This window comes from Rousettus aegyptiacus, unplaced genomic scaffold (genome assembly GCF_014176215.1).
Source record: "Rousettus aegyptiacus isolate mRouAeg1 unplaced genomic scaffold, mRouAeg1.p scaffold_m13_p_10, whole genome shotgun sequence".
In the NCBI taxonomy this organism is placed as follows: Eukaryota; Metazoa; Chordata; class Mammalia; order Chiroptera; family Pteropodidae; genus Rousettus; species Rousettus aegyptiacus.
Window position 1 is genome coordinate 99438757 of NW_023416285.1, and position 19543 is coordinate 99458299.

At 55.7% G+C, this 19543-nt stretch overlaps 1 protein-coding gene across 5 annotated transcripts in view; it reads left to right on the plus strand.

Annotated features, from left to right (window-relative positions):
- The window catches only part of DIP2C (disco interacting protein 2 homolog C), a 218547-nt gene that overhangs the window by 168961 nt on the left and 30043 nt on the right, over positions 1–19543 (plus strand). For all 5 annotated transcript variants that reach the window (XM_016151738.2, XM_016151753.2, XM_036228243.1 and 2 more), the window contains 15 exons: positions 580–644; positions 911–1004; positions 1102–1221; positions 2411–2525; positions 3218–3357; positions 5226–5362; positions 6345–6553; positions 7509–7623; positions 8055–8256; positions 11965–12074; positions 13116–13196; positions 15366–15489; positions 15958–16079; positions 16879–16990; positions 17073–17182. In XM_016151738.2, the coding sequence (XP_016007224.2) occupies positions 580–644; positions 911–1004; positions 1102–1221; positions 2411–2525; positions 3218–3357; positions 5226–5362; positions 6345–6553; positions 7509–7623; positions 8055–8256; positions 11965–12074; positions 13116–13196; positions 15366–15489; positions 15958–16079; positions 16879–16990; positions 17073–17182 (1856 nt within the window). The remainder of the gene's footprint in view (positions 1–579; positions 645–910; positions 1005–1101; positions 1222–2410; positions 2526–3217; positions 3358–5225; positions 5363–6344; positions 6554–7508; positions 7624–8054; positions 8257–11964; positions 12075–13115; positions 13197–15365; positions 15490–15957; positions 16080–16878; positions 16991–17072; positions 17183–19543) is intronic.

Consider the following 19543-nt stretch of genomic DNA (forward strand, 5'->3'; position numbering starts at 1 on the left):
GACTTCAGAGGCCTTGCTCGTGGTGTCGCTGGCAGCCAGCTCTCCAGCTCGGCTTCCGCATCTCATCATACTCATCGTTTTTAACCGTATGTTTTTAGTTCCCTTCTCCTACCCCCACCTTTAAGAGTCACCCCTATGACCCTGGAATGCCCCCCAAAGCCCTCACTGCCTCTGTCACCCCAGCCCCACCAAGGCTTCTCTGGTGCAGCAGAGGGTGTTTGCCGGGTAGCGCCTCATCCCCCACATTTCTTGGGGGAACACGTGACAGAAATGGAAACAACCTTTAAAAGAAGGAAAAAGGCAGGGAGGGGAAATAAGTATGTAAAACGAGGAGCCACGCCCCGTGTGGTGGTGTGAAGAGGAGTCGCTTTTAACTAGCATGTCGGAACCTTCGCCCAGGACACACTCCAGGCTAGCCGGCTTTTGCATCTGGGTTTGGAGGCTGCAGAGTTTCTGCAAAGACACGGTAGAATGATGTTTTCCAAGACCTCTCACGACTCAACATGACACCGGATTTTCTTTGCCTTTCGTTCTGTGCCTCTTTCATAAGTGAAAACCTCTCCTTTTTCACTCTCGCAGCTGAAACGATTGTGAACGTGTTGGATTTCAAGAAGGACGTTGGGCTCTGGCATGGAATCCTGACGGTAAGTGCGCCGCCCCCGCCCGGCCGCTGTTCAGACCGTGAGTGAGCACCATTCATAAGAGGAGGTTGAGAGCAGGAGGCAAGAGGGCTAGGGTACCTTCCAGACGACGCTTCCGGATTGTTCTGTGATGCACTGGGACCAGCCGCCCACCTGCACGGCGCTGAGCGCCCCGGTGCGTGGCGAGCGCACCCAGTTGTGTCCCGCGTGGAGCCTGCTCTGGGTGGGGGCCTCTCCTGCGTCACCTCTGCGTGTGTCCTCGCTTTCAGAGCGTCATGAACATGATGCACGTGATCAGCATCCCATATGCACTGATGAAGGTGAACCCGCTGTCCTGGATTCAGAAGGTCTGCCAGTACAAAGGTGCGTCCCGGGGTGCCCGCTGTCCCCCACCACAAGCCCCTCTCTAGCGTCACGTGGTCTGCTGACATGCGGTAACCGTCCCCCCCCCCCCTTTCAGCAAAAGTGGCCTGCGTCAAGTCCAGGGACATGCACTGGGCGCTGGTGGCACACAGGGATCAGAGGGACATCAACCTCTCCTCGCTGCGGATGCTGATCGTGGCCGACGGCGCCAACCCCTGTAAGTGGCAGCTGCCGCTCCCGCGAGGACAGCAGGCAGCGGGCCTCGATCTGCAGGGTTCACTCTGCACCTCAGCTTCTCATTCTCATCTTCACCTCAGTTCAGAAGTTATCACAGAATAACAGCCAAAGGGGAGTGGTCCCTGGCTGGGCACATGGCCTGGCAGTGGGGGCCAGGGCCCCGCAGACCCCCGGGGGCCGCGTGCTGCGCCTCTGCGTCCTGACTCGCTAGGGGGCATCACTTAACTCTCTGAGTCCTTCTCTCTTTGGCTGCAAAATGGTAGCTAAATCATCCGATTTTATGAAGATTAAATCCAGCCCCTATGCATAGTTGCTTCAGATGTAAAAAAGTCTTCAGAAATATTAACTGTTGTTTTATGATCCATAGTGGTCTTATTGATCAGGAAATTAATTTGTCATTTTTAATGGAATTTTATTACCAAATCTTATAGAAAAATTGCCCAGGTAAAGTTAATTAGCAGTCCCACAGGACACTGTTAATATACCTTCAGAAATATTTCAGTCAGTTGAAACAGAAATTAGTGTGTTTTGTTTTGTTTTGTTTTTTTAATCAGGGGAACACATAAGGCAGAAATAAAGGGAACGAACGAATGTTAAACGAAAGAAATGTTGGTTTCTGACTACATTTGAAAACTGCACAATGTGTATACTTGTAAATTAAAGCTAAAAATACTTTCTTAACAACTGATACAGATAATCACCATTACTTTCATAAAAGATCTATTTACAGAATAACTCCCCAAATTGTGAGCTATTTTACCTATAACTGTACAGAGCAGTGTGTCTTAAAGGATGCAGCAAGGTCAACTTATGTTAGAAAGTCAACAGCCAATAGGTCCTGGGGAGCTATGCATGAGGTTGTGTTCAAGTTACTGCAGAGTCTCCTTCACTTAGTTAAGTTGGGTTTACCTGCCTTTCGGAACCTGCATGCTGAAAATGGTCGAGCACATGTCAGCAACGCTGCGGAAGTCCACCAGTCAGCAGACAGGTTTTGTTGAGCACAGTGTGTTTTAAAATGCTCGGGCCCTGTGGGTCTGGGAATACTGCCTCTCATTGTGTTTTCCATGCTGCCTAACTTTGTGTGCGCCTGGACCCCAGCCCAAAGGCAAGTTCTGTTACAGGGCGTTTTCCCCAGTCCCACTGCCTGATTCCCAACCCCCCCTTTCCAGGGTCTATCTCTTCCTGTGATGCATTTCTTAACGTCTTCCAAAGTAAAGGCCTGCGCCAAGAGGTCATCTGTCCCTGTGCCAGCTCGCCAGAGGCGCTCACGGTTGCCATCCGGAGGTAGAGCTTCAGGACCGCGGGGCGGTGGCGGTTAGGCAGCCACAGGGGCGGGACTCGTGGCAGTCAGCCTCAGTTGGGGAGGAGGGGTGGGCACTGATGGGTTCTCCCCAAGTCCGGACTTGCTCGCTGGAGAAGCGCCAGGTGGGCGGGACGGCACCAGGAGAGCGGGGCTGGGGGAGACGGACCCGAAACCGCCTCACCCACCCCACCGCAGGACCACCATGTCCGCCCGCTTCTTGTCCTGTTGTCCAGGGCGGGGTAGTGTCCGCCTCATGGCAGGTCCACCCACGTGTAGACTTGACGCTGGATGAGCAGAAGCCATCGTTTCTGCTTCCTGCTGTCTGTGTTCTCAGCACACCCTTCTCCCTTTAGCCATTTCAGGGCTGGAAAACAGCTCTGCAGAGGGGCTGTGGTGGTTGTCCGTGGTGGGCCCGTGTGAGGCGGGGGCAGGGCACGCAGTGCTCCTGGGGGGCTTTGAAACATCTGGAACCCCAGGGCTGAGCTGGTGGACACTGACTTCTCCAAACACAGGACACAGTGCCCCTGGTGAACTAAGCATCGGGGCACGTGGCCACCAAGTGTGCTCTGAGCACCCTGCGGTGGCTGCCCTCGGTATGCACAGGCGCTCGGATGACATCTGTGATTACAACACGTCCCTGCTCCTGCACACTCACATGGAACCACCCCTACAGGCCCACAGACGACAGCAACCAGCCCCCCGGCCGGGGTGTCCTCTCCATGCACGGGCTGACCTACGGGGTCATCCGGGTGGACTCGGAGGAAAAGCTGTCTGTGCTCACTGTGCAGGACGTCGGCCTCGTGATGCCTGGAGGTGAGTGTGGGCCGACTGCCGACCAGAGGCCCCTGGCCCTGACCGGAACTTAACACCAGCCTCTTTCACCATTCAAGCTTTAGAGGTTTGGGGTAATGCTGCCCCCTGATGGCAGAAAACCCAAATGTTCAGGCAGCCTAGGAAGGGCGTCTCCCGCCTTGCACACTGGTCCCTCCCCACACATTCCCAGGGGCCCTCTGCATAGGACGTGATCTGGCCCTGGCCCGGGCTTCCTGGATGTCACCTCACCTGTCCACTGACCCTGTGAGCAAAAGCGATGAAGCCAGAGTTTGGCATCCCCTCCCCCTCCGCCCCCCAAGCTCCTTTCTGTGCGTGCCCTGGTGTCACACAGATGGCACCCTCCCCCTTCCGCACGCCGCGTCTCAGGCCGCTGTGCGCACCCAGCCTTTGCCAGGCCTCCCGCCTCCCAGCCCCTCTTTCTTTAAAAAATTTACTTTGTAAATATAATAGATGCATGGTTCCAGCCTCAGAACATTCAGACTGCACCATGACAAAAACTCCTTTCCGACACCAGGGGTACCAGAATCTCCTTTTAGGAATATCGCGGGGCTGCAGGCGCACACGCGTGCACTGACACACACACACACGTGCACTGACAGGTGCCCACACTCACATCCCCGCCCGCCCTCGTTCTGTTTCAGGGAGATAGGCACTGCTTCCCCTGCTTTTGGTGCCACACAGCGTGGGGCCCACCGTGTCCTTGTCCCGTAGCTCAGAGCTTGTTGGTCAGTGCGTGGAGAGCCGTCCTTTCCAGGACTGCCATCCCCGGTGATGGCCTGCCCGGGGTCTGATCCCCGGGTCAGCGTCGTCTGGCGCAGCCAACATACGAGGCCGTGCACAACATGTGTGCACTTCCATCTGCACGGCTGCGAGGACATTGAATGGAGAAAGTTCTAGAAGTGGGATTTGTGTCTAGGGCAGATGCCCCCGTAACTGGTAATACTGTGTGTCCTTCAGGAAAACAGCGTGAGTAACGTTCCTTGTCACAGGTGGGGGCGCCCCTCCCTCCCAGCCCCTGCCGTGTGCTGTCAGATGGTTTGCTTTCTGTCTGAAGGGTGAGGAGTCTCTGGGGTAGTGTTATTCTGAACTTCCTCTCCCTGAGTGCAACAGGCGTCTCCTGCATTTTGGTGGCTCTGTTTCCTAGACTCACCACTTCTGTCACCTCAGCCCCAACCCAGGTGACCAGAAGTCAGGCTCTTCCCAGTCAGTTTGGCCGTCACTGATGCACCCCACCTCGCTGAGCTGCCAGCTCTCTAACCAGACCATGGGCCGCAGTGGCTGGACACCGGGTGCGTCTGTCATGATGGCGCCTCGTGTGTGTGTCACAGTCGTGGAGCACTCCGCATTGTTGAGATACACGTGAAAACTTTCAGCACCCTCCAAAGGGCCCAGTGCGGCGGGACCTGGGGTGAAGGCCGCTATCTCCACAGGCCCCGGGGCCTTGCACCCGGAAACGCCAGGAGACTGCGGGGCAGCGTTTTGTGCCACTCAGGTGTGTCCCAGAGGCTGCCTGCAATTTGCTGGCGGCATGGCTGTGGCCAGTGACCCTTAGGCTGTCTGAGCGCCACCCTCACGTCTGAGTGGCAGGAAGGGCTGCTGTCTTTAATTATGATTCACACATTGAATTTAAAGCAACTAGAGTTATCTACTGATGTCTCCACCGTGAAATCTGATGTTCTGCTGCAACATGAGACAAGTGAGTCACGTGACAATCGTGACTCACTCTGGGGAACAGGGCCGCCTGGCTGCCACCTCCCTGTCACACCGCAGTGTCGTTTCTGCATGTGCGCATCTCCATCCGTGTCCATTTATCCTCCCCCCACACACACCTCTTGCTCTCTGTTCAGCCATCACGTGCTCCGTGAAGCCAGACGGGGTCCCGCAGCTGTGCAGGACGGACGAGATCGGGGAGCTGTGCGTGTGCGCCATCGCCACGGGCACGTCCTACTACGGCCTCTCGGGCATGACCAAGAACACCTTCGAGGTAGGCGGGGAGGCGAGCACGCAGCGGGACGGGAGCTGGTGCCGTGGTGGGGACGGTCGTGCTTTCTCCTGCCGCTGTTACGGTTTTCAGGAAGTTTGACTCATCAGCATTGTTTTCACCTCATAACTTGTGGTGGGAAAGGGCAGGTGTCATTTCTTAAAAATGGGCTTTTTTAATCTATTTCTGTTCTCGTCTTTGCCTGGGCAGTCAGAGCGGCCTTGACAGCGTGTGGGGGAGGGGTGTGTACAAATGACCGTCTCCATGGCGCAAGCAGGTGTGTGCAGCGGGTGTGCCATGCCGTGTGCACATGTACGTATACACACGCACACCACATGCACGCTAGCCTCGTGCGCGAGAGGTCGAGGGACAAACGAAATCCAGGAACTCAGCGCGTCAGAGCTTGTCATTGGCTGAGCGGTGCTGACCCAGGGGAGGGCTCACGCCTTTTGATTAAGTCATGCAAAGGAAGCACGAGCTATTTGGGGACACGGTCCTGACTGTTTGGAATTATGGGTGCTGGGTGTGCGTTCATGTTGCCCAGAAGTGCTGCGGCCCCTCTCCTTCCCACGTGATCTGCAGGCTGGGTCTTGGGGAGACACGTGCAGTCTGAACGCATGTGGTCTGCGTCCTTTATGTGTGTCTTTCCAGTGTAGTTCCCGTAAGGAAAACTACGTGACGAGCAGGGATCATTTCAAACTGAAAGATGTTACTTAAAAGTGCCTCTTGGTCCTGCACTGGTCACTTTTGTGCTGGGGATTCATGAGCAGAATTCAAGTTTTTGAGACTACTGTGATGGCCTCTGGGCATTGCTCCTCAAGGGGCTCAGAGGCCGAGAAAGGAAGTCACGTGCAGCCCCATGTGACAGTTGGAGGCGTGGACTGGGACCAGCGGTGCCCGGTGGCCGTGGGAGAGAGGCCAGCGGGCAACTCCAAGAGGAGGCGGAAGGTGGCGTCATGGGTGCTTAGGGCTCGTGCTTTCCCAGGTGTTCCCTGTGACAAGCTCGGGGGCCCCAGTCAGCGAGTACCCCTTCGTGAGGACAGGCCTGCTGGGCTTCGTCGGCCCCGGGGGGCTCGTCTTCGTGGTGGGCAAGATGGACGGGCTCATGGTGGTGAGCGGGCGCAGACACAACGCCGATGACATCGTGGCCACTGCGCTGGCCGTGGAGCCCATGAAGTTCGTCTACCGGGGAAGGTGAGTGCCCGCCCCGTTCTCTGCACTTTTGTGCAAAATTGACAAATTCCTTAAGCTTATAGGACTTGGTTTTCTCTTCTATAAAGTGAAGCAAGTGCACTCAGTGACCTTCAAGATTCTAGCTGGTTCTCAACGTCCAATGTCACAGAAACTTCCTGAGCATCACAAAGATAGTCTTGTTAACTTCTCTAAGTTAAGCAGAAATATCCATTTGAAAAACGTGTTCTTAATAAATAGCTGTACAGAGAGTCAGCCATTCACACGGGTGCAGGTCCTTTCAAAAGACCTGACGGTGACAGTCCGGTGACAGATTTGCACAGCCGACACCCCGCGGCCTGCTCCCCATCACTCTGCAGCCTTGGCCGGCCCACGGCGAGCGCTGGTGGTCGCAGCCCCTGTGTTTCTTGCTGTAGAGTTTACTTCATCGTGGCTGAGGGAGCAGGAAGAATAGGTGCACGGCTGCGGGCTGCCGCCTTGAATTTTCTGTAGGCTGCAACCTCTTTGGGGGGCGGATGGGGTGAAGGCATGGCAGCCACCAGAGCCCTGCAGCTCTGTGAGTGGCCAGTGGCCAGCAGGTGCAGCAGGAAGCCCTGCCTCCCAGAGGTGACTCTTCCCGAGTGGGAGACGTTGCTCGCAGGTTCGAGCCAGGATGAGAGCCAAGTGGTTTCCTGAGCCTCTGCAGTTTGGGCAGTTGTACAAACTCCTGCTGTGGCTGCTGGGAGGGGCGGACGTTGTCACCCAGCCTGTAGGAGCGGGGCATCGGCCTCGCCGTCGTGCCAGCAGTGGGAGCACCCAATCCCGACGTCGAGGCAGCTTTCTCGAGCAGCCGCCGGGCAGGCGCCCTGTGCCCTGAAAGCAGCTGTGAAGCCCCACAGCGTGGGCAGCCCCTCCCAGCCCCGCCGGTGTGCTCACTGCACCTCCTCCCCCCCGCTTCCCCCCCTCCCCCATCCCACAGGATAGCCGTCTTCTCGGTGACCGTCCTGCACGACGAGAGGGTCGTGATCGTGGCCGAGCAGAGGCCGGACTCCACGGAGGAGGACAGCTTCCAGTGGATGAGCCGGGTGCTCCAGGTATAGCAGCTTCCATGCGTCTGTTAGGGTGTGGCCGACCCAGTGGTCCCTGGTTGTCACTCGAGTTGATCGGAAATGGCATCAGCTCCGAAACGTGAACTTGTGTCCTGGGAAAGCAGCCGTCTGAGGTCAGGGCCTCACAAACTGGCTACCGCCGCCACCATGGGAGGCACGAGTAAGAGGTTGTGTTAGGGCCTTCAGAGTGTGTGTATTCTCCCCGAACTCCCCTGTCAGTGTGTGGCATTCCTCGGTCCCTCTGTCACCACGCAGCTTGGTGAGGCGGGCAGCAGCCCACTGCACTGTGGCACCTTCGCCAGCCACGCCAGCGCGCCGCTGCGCCTCCCGGTGTGGACACGTGCTGCACGGCCCGCACACATGCTCGCGGTCTCTCCTGCCCCTGCTCTAACACGGCCCCCTCTCCTGACTTCCAGGCGATCGACAGCATCCATCAAGTTGGGGTTTATTGCTTAGCCCTGGTCCCGGCCAACACCCTCCCCAAAACCCCGCTTGGTGGAATCCACTTATCAGAAACGAAGCAGCTTTTTCTGGAGGGCTCGCTTCACCCCTGCAATGTGCTGATGTGCCCGCACACCTGTGTCACAAACCTGCCTAAACCTCGACAAAAGCAGCCAGGTATGTCTGGGGCTGTGAGGGATTGCAGTCTCCTCGGCCTCTGGGCCAATGGCATTGGCGCGTGCTTCCTGGGCCTCCTGGACACAGGCCACGTCCCCCAGTGTCTCCTCCCAGGGGCGTGGGTCCCCTTGCCCCCAGCAGCTCTGCCTCGCGAGGCAGGCAGGACGTGGCATGCGCACTGCCGTGCTTCGTCCGTGCTCATGCAGACCAGGTCCCTCACGGAGCCTGGGGTCAGGCTTCTGCTTCCGGGCCGCCGGGTCTGCGTGGAGTGCTTCTCTCCGCTGTCTCGTTACATCCTGGGTTTCCTTAGCCAACACTCCTCCCCCTTCGCTGCTCGCTCAGTCCCTGGCTCACACGGATGCTGCATAAAACGCATGGCTGTGCCGACCGAGGTCTCCTCTCTCAGTTCTGTGGGCGCCTGGCTTCAGGTGGGGCCTCTGGAGCGGCGAGCGTCACCTGTCCTGTCTCATCTCAGGGCACGGACGGGGACACTCCGTCTGCGTGGTTGCCTCATGCATTGAGCTGGTCACGGTGCGAGGGCTCATGGGTCCCCGTGCATAGCAGGGGCCAGAAGGTCTCTCGTCGTCCACCTCCATTCATCACCAGACGCCCTCGACCAAGTGGCCCCAGGCGTCAGCACGGTCAGGGTGCCCCCCACAGGTCAGCAGTGCGTGACAGAATTCAGGACGAACACGTGGAGGAATCAGCTGCCAGCACGTGGTCCCAGAGCTCAGCTCGCCAGTCACATACCGAGGAACCCAACACGGGGGAGACGCGGCTAAGGGACAGGCCAGGCACTCCCTCCGGGGGCTGCAGGGGCCGACACGGGGGGTGACCGGGACTCGGGACCGCTGTGACGCTGCGGCGCGGCCGGCGCGCTCATGCCGGCCACACGGCGCGCTCATGCCGGCCGGCCCTGCAGGGCGAGGGGTTCAACGACGCTCGGCGTTCCCTCTGTTCTGGCCAGATGCTGAGGGCGAGATGCTGAGGGCGGTGTAGATCGTCAAAAAGCAGCTTTTTAACAAATACGAAATGGCAGCTGTGAGGGGCCTGTCAACTTTCTTAACTGATGGCCTCAATGGCCGTTGGGCAGCTGATGTTTCTCTGAGGCCTTGGTTTCCTCGGTGCCATGGAAGTGGTGGACTAGGCCACATCTAAGGCCCTTGGGGTAAACGTATGACTTGGAACCGGCACTCGCGAGTAGTAAAGAGAATGTCCAGCGAGGCTGTTGCCAGGTGCTTGAAATGGGGCCACTGACTTACCTGATGCATAGACAAGCTAATTGCCTTTTAATGGGACAAATTGCTGGGTTTTTTAGCTCACAACTTTTACTGTGAAATGTCTTGAGTGCAGAAGTGTTGGAAGGTCTCTACCCCATCGGCTGGCTTGTGACAATGTTACGAGAATTATAAAAGCAGCTCCCAGCCCTAAGCTTCCCTGACAGACTGGATCCAAGCAGCCTGAGGGCCTGAGCAGTGGCCAGGGCGAGTGCCCGGCTGTCACACGGCGGCCCGTGTCCCTGAACAAGCTGCTCAGGTATCGGCAGCAGAGATTGGATGACACCGAGAGGAACTCCCAGCCGTAGATTTGTGAATCGGGGCGGGGCATGGGGAGCAGTTGCAGATGTCAAGTCCAGGGCCCTGGGCCCTCCCAGCACGTGTCCAGCTACAGGAACGTCCACGCCCACTTTCGCCAGGCCGGGAGGCCTCGGTTCGCATCAGGACAGCTTTGTAACTCAAGCAGCGGGAATGCCACCAGCCTCTGAGCAACATTTGAAAATGTCAGCTCCTAAGTCCACATGGAGACAGACAGGGAAAGTCCAAGCTCTGCATGCAGAGGATGCCAGCAGCAATAGGCCTAGTGATCCTGTGGCAGAGAATCGCAGAGTAAGGCCCCTCGGAAACCTGATATTCCCCCAAACAGTGCTCGTTCCACCTGACCCGAATTCTTGAAACCGTTATGGAGAAGCCAGCCTAGGCCGTTTTCGGCTCCACAGAAGACCGTCCTGCTGGGTCTCAGCAGCCGGGAAGGACACTGGGCACTGTCGCAGACCCTGGAGGCAGGAAGCATCGGTGCGCACGGCCCCGGGACCGGCGGTGCCCCTGGGCAGCGGCCACCACCTCGCGGGCACGCTGTCATGCCGTGCGTTTCTGCACACACCTCATGGCCCAGTTTTTTCTGTCGATTCTTTATTAGGAGCCAAGGAAAGGGCTGTGCTCGGTCTCGAGCCACTGCTCACGAGCATTCAGACGTGGCTTAGCCAAGCACCTGGGCATGCGCCGTGATACCCAAAGCCCACATCACAGCTCCTACAGACCACCCAAAACCAAAGGTGCCAGCAGGCGGGAGCCCAGAAAGGCGTCACAGGCTGCTCTCCAGGGCCCGGTGCTTGCCAGAGGTGCCAGGCCACCCCGCACCGCTGTGGAAAGCTGGCTGTTGCCGGGCAAAGCCAGTTCTGGGCGGCCACATCGGCACAGCAGGGTGGGTGGTCCCTTCACACTGGACAGTCACCTAGAGGTCACCAGGTGCTCACACCTGTACTCCCATCAGTCTGTGGTTGTGCTCGGAAGCCAGGGTGATTGCTAGAGAGGTTGTCATGGCAGCTGCGCCCCCCTGAACCCGCAACACCTGCCCTGACTGTCATCAGCCTCTAATGTGCTGTTCTTCAGAAGCTTACTGAGGGCGGGGCTCGGCAGTGGCCTTCAGCCGTGCCGTCAAACCCAGGCGGCAGCACTGACGTCACCTGTGTTGCTTTAGCCCGCAGTTCTTGGGGTCAGCATCTCGGCCTCCCTCCCTCCTTCCCTCTCCTCCCCCCCCCCACTGTCCACACTCGCACACGCTCACACTGCCACACACCAGCTCCCACGTGCTCCCGCTGGCGCGTCCTCCTGGAACTCCTAACGCTTTCCCGTTGTGTGCTTCTCTTGGTTTATACGTGTGCGTTTGGTGACGAGAAGCTGGGTGGCTGTACTTCGACATACCTGACGGCACCGAGGGTTCTTGCAGTTAAATTTCAAAGCTACGACCACCATTTTTTAAGAAACTTCTTTCCATTAAAAAAGAGAAGAAGCTGCCAGAGTAGATTGTGTCTGCTTTTCCCTTTTGAAACGTGTCACGAACTGTGGAAGGAGCGTGGTGCTGAGTCGGCAATGGGCTGACGGGAGCTCCGAGCAGGAGCCTCCCCCCCCCCCGGCTGATGCTCCCGTGTTTCCGGAGACAGCCTTGCAGGCTACGAGACACGGACATGCGTGTGGCTGTCCTGTCCCTTCACGGCGGCACTCCCCAGGACTACCGGCAGTACCTAGAGAACATGCACGGCGTCATCCACCTTCGGCCGGCCGTCAGCAGGGCACCCTGAGGCTGGGGAGCCGCGTCCCGGTCCAGGGCCAGCCCCCGTCCGCAGCCCCACGCGTCCTGCTTAAATCTGCATTCGTCTCCGCCCCGCGGGGGACCTCAGCAGCCCCACCTGGAGAGTCAGGCCACAGCATGGGGGTCCGGTGGGCACGTGCCTTGCGTGCCCTTGACTGAGCCTTGTGTGTGTTTGCCGTCCTTGTCATCCGGTGACCTCTGCAGCCTGTCCTGATAAGGTGTCTGCACAGCCGGGTTCGAAAGGGCTCACCCAGGGCGAACTCTTCACCAAGGCAGGACGTCGCGTTTCGGGGACTTGCGCTGCTTTCCTCACACACACGTGTCACCGTATCGTTGCAGAAATCGGCCCCGCCTCTGTGATGGTGGGGAACCTGGTGTCTGGGAAGAGGATTGCGCAGGCCAGCGGCCGGGACCTGGGGCAGATAGAGGACAACGACCAGGCCCGGAAGGTGAGCCCGGGAGACACTCACGTGGCTTCGTAAGGAAAACGCGTATTGGGCGCGCAGATTGTAGAACGTGTCACAGTGGCACAGAGATTGGGGGGGGGGGGTGACAGTCCCATGACTGGCGGGCCAAGGGCTGGTGTCTGGGAAGCTCTCCCTGGTCCTGGTCTCCTGAGCACTTGCTTCCAGTTTCCCATCAGCCATGACCACACCAGACAGCCTCACTGCAACCTTGTCACAAGGCTGCCTGTCCTTTGATTGTACAAATTCCAGAAAACTTGAGCTCAAACCCAGCTTTGGGAGCTAGACCTTAAAGCAGCCTCAGGGACATGGGGGTCCTTGGCCCCAAATATTTCACGATTTGTCCTGAGTGGCCATCAGTTCCATTACAGCCGTTCAGCCTTGAGACTCTCACGACTCAGCAAAAGGTGGTCCTGCTCAGTATAGCCACCAGGAAATGTGACAAAAGAAGCACTCGAAGTCCTGCGAACCTGGCATTGCGCAGGGACGTGGGTGCTCGTGTGCTGCCCGCTACACTGCATGCTTCTGTCCCGGATTCGGGGCGGACGTGGGTTCCCGGGCCCCGACGTGACACAGGCGGACCTTTGCACGGTGGGCGGAGTTGGCACCATGCACGTGGCCCCTGTGATGTGCGGTGCCATGACAGGGATGGCTGCCACTCTCGATAGCACGTTCAAGAGAGCCCACATCACAGCAGGACACAGCCGGTCCTGCTGGTGCCGCAGACATCCCATGGCATCTTCTGGAAGCCCCAGAAGGGGGTGTTCAGTGTTGGCTGTTCCACGGTGGGGGGTGCCGTTCTCCCCTCTTGGGAGGATTCAGGAAACTTCCTGCCAGGGGCTGCGTCCGAACCTCAGTCTCGGCCAGAGAACGGGGAGCAAATTCTGTTGGCCACATCCGGCAGGGCACCCTCATTCCTCTGCGCGGGTGCCCCCCCAGAAGCACTCAGGCAGTCCAGACTGATTTAGACGGGGAGAAGAGCCCCGGAGCAGGCAGCCTGGGCCTAATGTGTGTGCTTCGTTCCAGTTCCTGTTCCTCTCGGAGGTCCTGCAGTGGAGGGCCCAGACCACGCCCGACCACATCCTCTACACGCTGCTCAACTGCAGGGTGAGGCCACCGTGTGGCGCCCCGGCCACGCCGGCCAGACGCTTCCCCTCATCCTGCCCCGTCACCCCCCATCCCCCACCCCACCCCTGGGCCACTGCCGCTCCTGTGACAAAACCTGGCTCTGGGAGGGTTTTCACTGAGACCTTTGCCTGAGAAGAGGCGCTTCTGAGTAGAAGGGTTTACACCTTCATCCGTGCATGCACATGTATGCGTGCATTTAACAGTTTTTTTGCAGTGTTTTCCCCAAAAAATGAGCAATGATCTATGGGATATTTGTCTTTATTGTTACTTCTAAACTACTTTTTATAAGTAGGAAATTACGTTTTAGTCATAGATTTTCATTCCTAAGAATGAAAATCATTTCTATTTTTTAAGTATAATTAAGATAATTAAATTAAAATTAAAGTATTTTTATTTTAAAATGGGACTTTAAAATTAAAATTTAGTGTAAGACCTGTTTCAAAACGTCCCGTAATTTCCTTCAGACCATGTGACGTGCTTTCCCTTCCCCAGCCTGGGGCCAGCCGGAGCAGCCTCTCTCCAACATGGCGCCTCCTTCAGAGACTTCCGAGAATAACTTTGGTTGATCCCCAGCCACCCTAGGTGCCGATTCTGGCATGTGACGGGCTCTCCTCTCGTCACTGTAAACCCTGTGACGCGGCAGGTGGTCTCGTGAAAACTGTCTAGAGGTTCTTCCAGACAACGGACAGCACGCGATTAGATTTCGCCTTTTCTAAGTTCCGACGGCGGGGTTTTCATGAACCAGGGTCAAACATATTTTCAGACACAGCCACGCCTCTCACATCTCACAAGCTTTAAGACAAAAGATGGCTGTTGACAGGTCAGCACTGGCCCTCCAGAACAGGGTGCGGGTCAGTTCTCGAGTGGAGCAGTGCACAGCCCAAGTGCTCGCTGCTGGAGGCCAGGCAGCCATGGCGTCCCAGCGCGCAAGGGTAGGGACAGTGTCCCACTGCATGGGCGGTCTTACTTAGCGGGCGCAGACGCTTGAGCCTCTTCTGCCAGCTCTGACCCTGTGGAGCTCCAGGGACATCAGGGTCGAGGAGCGAGTTCATGGCACTGACGTGAGCAGCAGTGGGCTCGGGGGTGACACACGCAGGAACGGCCCACGTTGCGGGTCCGAGTCGTGACGTCCTGGCGGGGCTCCCAAGCTCCAGTCTCGCCGGCTCTGACCTTCCGCTCTCCTGCTCTGCGTCTGTTTCTGCCTCTCTTGGAGGGAAACTCATTACGAAGGCGCACCCCTGACTCGTGCGGGTGCTTCAGCGGGCTGGGCGTCCTGGTGCCCTCCCCTGACACGGCCAGTGACCATGTCACCAGTGTCCTTTAAAGGCCGCAAGGGTCTGGCCTCTTCTGTCCACAGCATGCCTCCCTCTTGGGACTTCATCCTGGCATTCGGGTCCAGAATGCCTTCCTGGGGCATCGGTCCTCCGTCTGGCCATTCTCCCCATCAGCCCCTCCCCCGTCCCCGGGGGCCCCAGCCTGAACACAGTGGTCAGACCCGTCGGCCCCGTCACTGCTCAGCTTCAGGACCCCCTGTGTGGACATTGCTGGACAATTTGCCTGTTGCTAAGGAGAGATCCTTCACCCCAGTAATCACTTTCATAGGGTTTGATCACGAAGAAGCAGTTTTAAGTGTCTGTAGGCTGTGGGGGTTTGTGCAAATGAGCCACAGTGGCCCGGCGCAGCCCAGGATGGCATTCTGGGCCAGCCACACGTTCACCATTCACCGTCTACCCACATTCTTCTCTACAGTTTAAGCTCTCAGTCCCGTGCATTTGGATGTTTCTTGGGATCCGTTTTGCTACCCATCTTCCCCAGCAACACTTTTTAAAGGTGTTTGTAGCCAGAACGTATACGTTTAGCTATTTTAGATCAGTAATTATTTTTAAGATGCTTCTTGTTAGTGGACGTATATCTAGATATCGCTCCGTGCTATACTTCTAGCAAGTGGGGAGGAAGAGGAGTGACAGCCGACGGTCGGGGACGTGGGGTGGTGAGGACGCTCTGAAGCTGACTAGTGGTGATACAGCTGTGGACACACTGGCACCCCCCAGCTGCCCACTTTAAGAGTGACTTGCCTGGTGTCTGAGCTGGATGTCCCCGAGCTGCTCTGTAAGGAAACTTGGCTTCCACTTGTTCTTCCGCACTCAGGGCACAATAGCGAACTCGCTGACGTGTGTGCAGCTGCACAAGCGGGCGGAGAAGATAGCCGTGATGCTGATGGACAGGGGGCGCCTGCAGGACGGGGACCACGTCGCCCTCGTGTACCCGCCAGGTAGGGGCGAGACCTGCTCCGCACGGGCCCCTTGCTGCACATGCCAGTGCATGGTGACCAGAGTCGCCGCGTCATCACCGAGAAGTGACAGTGAAGTCCCAGAATGGTCCCCCCAGGTCTCGCTCCCGCTGGTAGGGAATGTGCTGTGCGCCGCACAGCTTTGAGGGGTGTGAAGGAAGCAACGTTTCACAGACTTTTGTGCTCAGCTTCCTTGGATTCTGAGGTCGCTCGTTTATTCAATTCTTGTCAAATCCTTCACAAGGCCGAGTATCCCCTTAGAGAAATGATAGAAATGAGACATCTGGCCAAGCAGTCATGGCCAGAGCATCACAAATCCCGGGACAAGAAGGTCCCCGCTGCCCACGTGACCTTTGAACCTCCCAGGCTGGTGTCACTGCCAGTGGGGATGACAGCCACCACGTGGTCCATGCCATCTCATGAGAGGCCCCTGCCCTTGTCCCCGTGCAGGAATAGACCTCATTGCGGCCTTCTACGGCTGCCTATACGCAGGCTGCGTACCAGTCACCGTGAGGCCCCCGCACCCGCAGAACATCGCGACGACGCTGCCCACCGTGAAGATGATCGTGGAGGTAGTGCTGCCCCATGGCTCAGAGCCGGCCTCCCGGGGGGCCGGGTACAGGATTGCAGGTGCCTGTCGGGGCGGATGCATGGCTCTGCCCTGGGGACCTCACCAGCTCCCGCTCGGGAAGTGCAGCCACCTGTGTGTGGACTGAGGGCTGCAGGGCCATCTGGCCACAATGCCTCCAAACCGGAGGTCCCTCACGGCCCCAGCATACCCAACTGCACAGATCGAGCCACGTGGAGAAGCCACACGCCTCTGAGAATCCTGGCTTTGAGACGCAGCAGTGGCCCCCTCCTTTCTGAAAGCATAGATTTGTGTTAACTTTTTTTGCGCCTGGAGAAAGTTGAGAGGTTTAGGGCGTGTCTGTCCACTTGGTGGAGGGACCACGAGGGACAAGCCGGTTTCGGGGGGTGCCCCAGCGCACACCTTTATAGCCAGGTTGGAGTACTTTCCGGGGCTTCACCCTGTTGGAAAGTGCAGGTGAATTGTTTTTGGACACGCGGCATTTCCAGTAGGACAGCGAACAGTGACAGCAGTGAGTTTAGAAGCCCCTTTCCGAGCGATCGCAGCACGTGGGTCCTACCCGGCTCTAGGAGCTTCCAGGGGCCTTGGCGCCTGTGAGCCCTTCGTGTGTGCATCATGGTCAGACCCCTGACTTCCCCGGACCTTGGCCGGCCAGCGCTGGCTCTTCACGGTCCTGCTTTCTCTGGAAGCCACTGCGCCTCAGTGCAGGCTGTGCGTGCATGCATGCGTGCGTGTGCGCACAGCCGCGGCTCACCACCCGCGCCACCTGTTCTGACCCCCAGGTGAGTCGCTCTGCCTGTCTCATGACAACACAGCTGATCTGTAAGTTGCTGCGGTCCAGAGAGGCAGCTGCGGCTGTCGACGTCAGGGCATGGCCCCCCATCCTGGACACAGGTCAGTCCTCCCACCCACCGGATGCATGGCATCTCCGCTTCCGCTCAGCCCTGTGTGCTAACAGCCCGGCTTTGCCCTGCAGACGACTTGCCAAAGAAGCGGCCGGCCCAGATCTACAAACCTTCCAACCCGGACACGCTGGCTTATCTCGACTTCAGCGTGTCCACGACTGGGATGCTAGCCGGAGTGAAGGTGAGAGTGATGTCTGCCTGGCGCGGGAGCACCTCGCAGGGCGGCCATGTGCAGGGGGACCCGCAGGGTGGGGTGCCGGGGACGAGGAGCAGGGCGCACACATCTCATCCAAGCTGTAAACTGTGTGGCCACTGCAGTAGGTTATTGGGCTCCCTGATTCTTTCCAAACGTTTCAACTTTTTATTGTAAACGCAGCCTCACTCACCTCTGCTAAAACACAGCATGCCTTCCTGCTGGTTCTCAGATCTCAGTGCTCTGTTTAAAAACCGTGCTTTTTAAACACGGTTTCCATTGTGACTTGCCAGCTCGCTGCTCATTGCAGCTGCAATGACCCCTTTTCCCATGAGAGAAGAGGCTGCTCTATGTGTCCCCAAAATGAGGACCCTCCAGGCTCAGGGACATCTTTGCCAAGGAACAGTAAACCCTCTGTAGCCTTAGGAACCCTTTCCCTAGGATCCGCCTTGGGCCTAACCACGAGTTTGCATGACTTACCTTTTCATTCTCTTATTCTCTTTTTCCCCTAACATTTTTATTGTAGTAATATACACATAAGTTTACCATCTTAACCAATTTAAGTTCAATGTCTTAAATACATTCAAAATGTGCAGCCATCGCCCCCATCCATCCCTAACCCTGGTTAATTCCTAAGTACTTCGTTCATTTTTATGCCATTGTAAGTGAAACTTTTGATTTCCTTTTCAGATTTTTTATTCAGTGTATAGCAATGCAGCTGACTTGCATGTTGATCTTTTTCTTGCAACTTTGCTGAATTCATTTGTGATTTCTAAGAATTGTTTTGTGGAATCCTTAGGTTTCGTTCGCTTTTGTCTATAAGATCACATCTGTGAACAGATAATTTTACTTCTTCCTTTCCAGTTTGGATGCCTTTATTTTTCTGGCCTGATTGCTCTGGGTCTGGGGCCCCCAGTGCTCTGCCAAATAGAAAGGATGAAGGCGGGCACCCTCATCTTGTTCTTGATCTTAGAGGAAAAAGCTTTAAGCCTTTAGCCGTCGAGTATGACGTTTGCTGTTTTTCATACATTGCTTTTATTATGTTGAGGTACTTTCCTTCTATTCCTAGTATGTTGGGTGTTTTTATCATGAAAGGATATTGAAGTTTGTCAGATGCCTTTGGCTGCATCAAATGAGATGATCATCTTGTTGGGTTTTTCCCCCCTTTATTCTCTTAATGTGATGTGTTGTATTAATTGATTTTCATATGGTGAGCAACCTTGCCTTCTGTTGGGAATAAACCCTGCTTTGTCATGACCTAGAAGCCTTTTAACATGCTGCCGAAGTCCGTTTGCTAGTTCGTCGGGGGTTTTGCATCCAGGGTCATAAGGCATATTGATCTATAGTTGTCTTCGTGTCTTTGTCTGGCTTTGGTGTCATAGAATGAGTTAGGAAGTGGTCCCTCCTCTTCTATTTTTTTGGAAAAGTTTGAAAGGGATCGATATTAGTCCCTTAATATTTGGCAGAATCACCAGTGAAGCTGTCAAATCGAAGGCTTTTCTTTGTTAGAATTGTCTGTTTGTTTTACCAATTTGATCTTACAAGTTATAGGTTTGTTCAGATTTTCTATTTCTTTATGATTTAGTTGGTAGGATTTGTGTTCCTTCTTGATCGTTTGTTTTGAATTCCATGAAACGGAATTTCTCCATTTCATGCAGGTTGTACGATTTGTTGGTGTCCAATTGTTAGAATACTCTCATAATTCTTTTTCTTTCTTTAGAATCAGTGTAAATGTCCCCACTTTCATTTCTGATTTTAGCAATTTGAGTCTCCCCTATTTTTTCCTTAGTCCATAATAGCTAGAGTACTGTCAGTTTTATTGAGCTTTTCAAAAAAACAACTTTTGTTTTCATCGATTATCTCTAGTATTTTTTATTCTCTGTTTATCTTGCTCCAATGTTTATTTTTCTTCTTCTTCTAGCTTTGGGTTCAATCTGGTCTTTTTTTTCCTCATTCCTTAAGCTGTAAAGTTAGGTTGCTGGTGGGGGTTCTTTCTTGTTTTTTATTGTAACTGCTTATAGCTAGAAATTTCTGCCTTAACGGTGCTTTTGCTGTGTCCCATACATTTGGTAGGTTGGGTTTTCATTTTTATTTGTATAGAATTCTTTTCTGAGTTTCCTTGCGATTTCTTCTTTGATCAGTTGGTTGTGTGAGAGTGCCATGTTTTCGATCCATGAATTTGTGAATTTTCCCATTTTACTTCTGTTACCGATTTCTGACTTCTTCCCGTAGTGGTTGGAGAAGACAATTTGTATGATGTGTATTTTGTAAAAGCTGTTGAGACTTAATTTGAGGCCTAAAATACAGTCCATCCTAGGATATGACGCAGGTACACCGGAGAAGGATGCG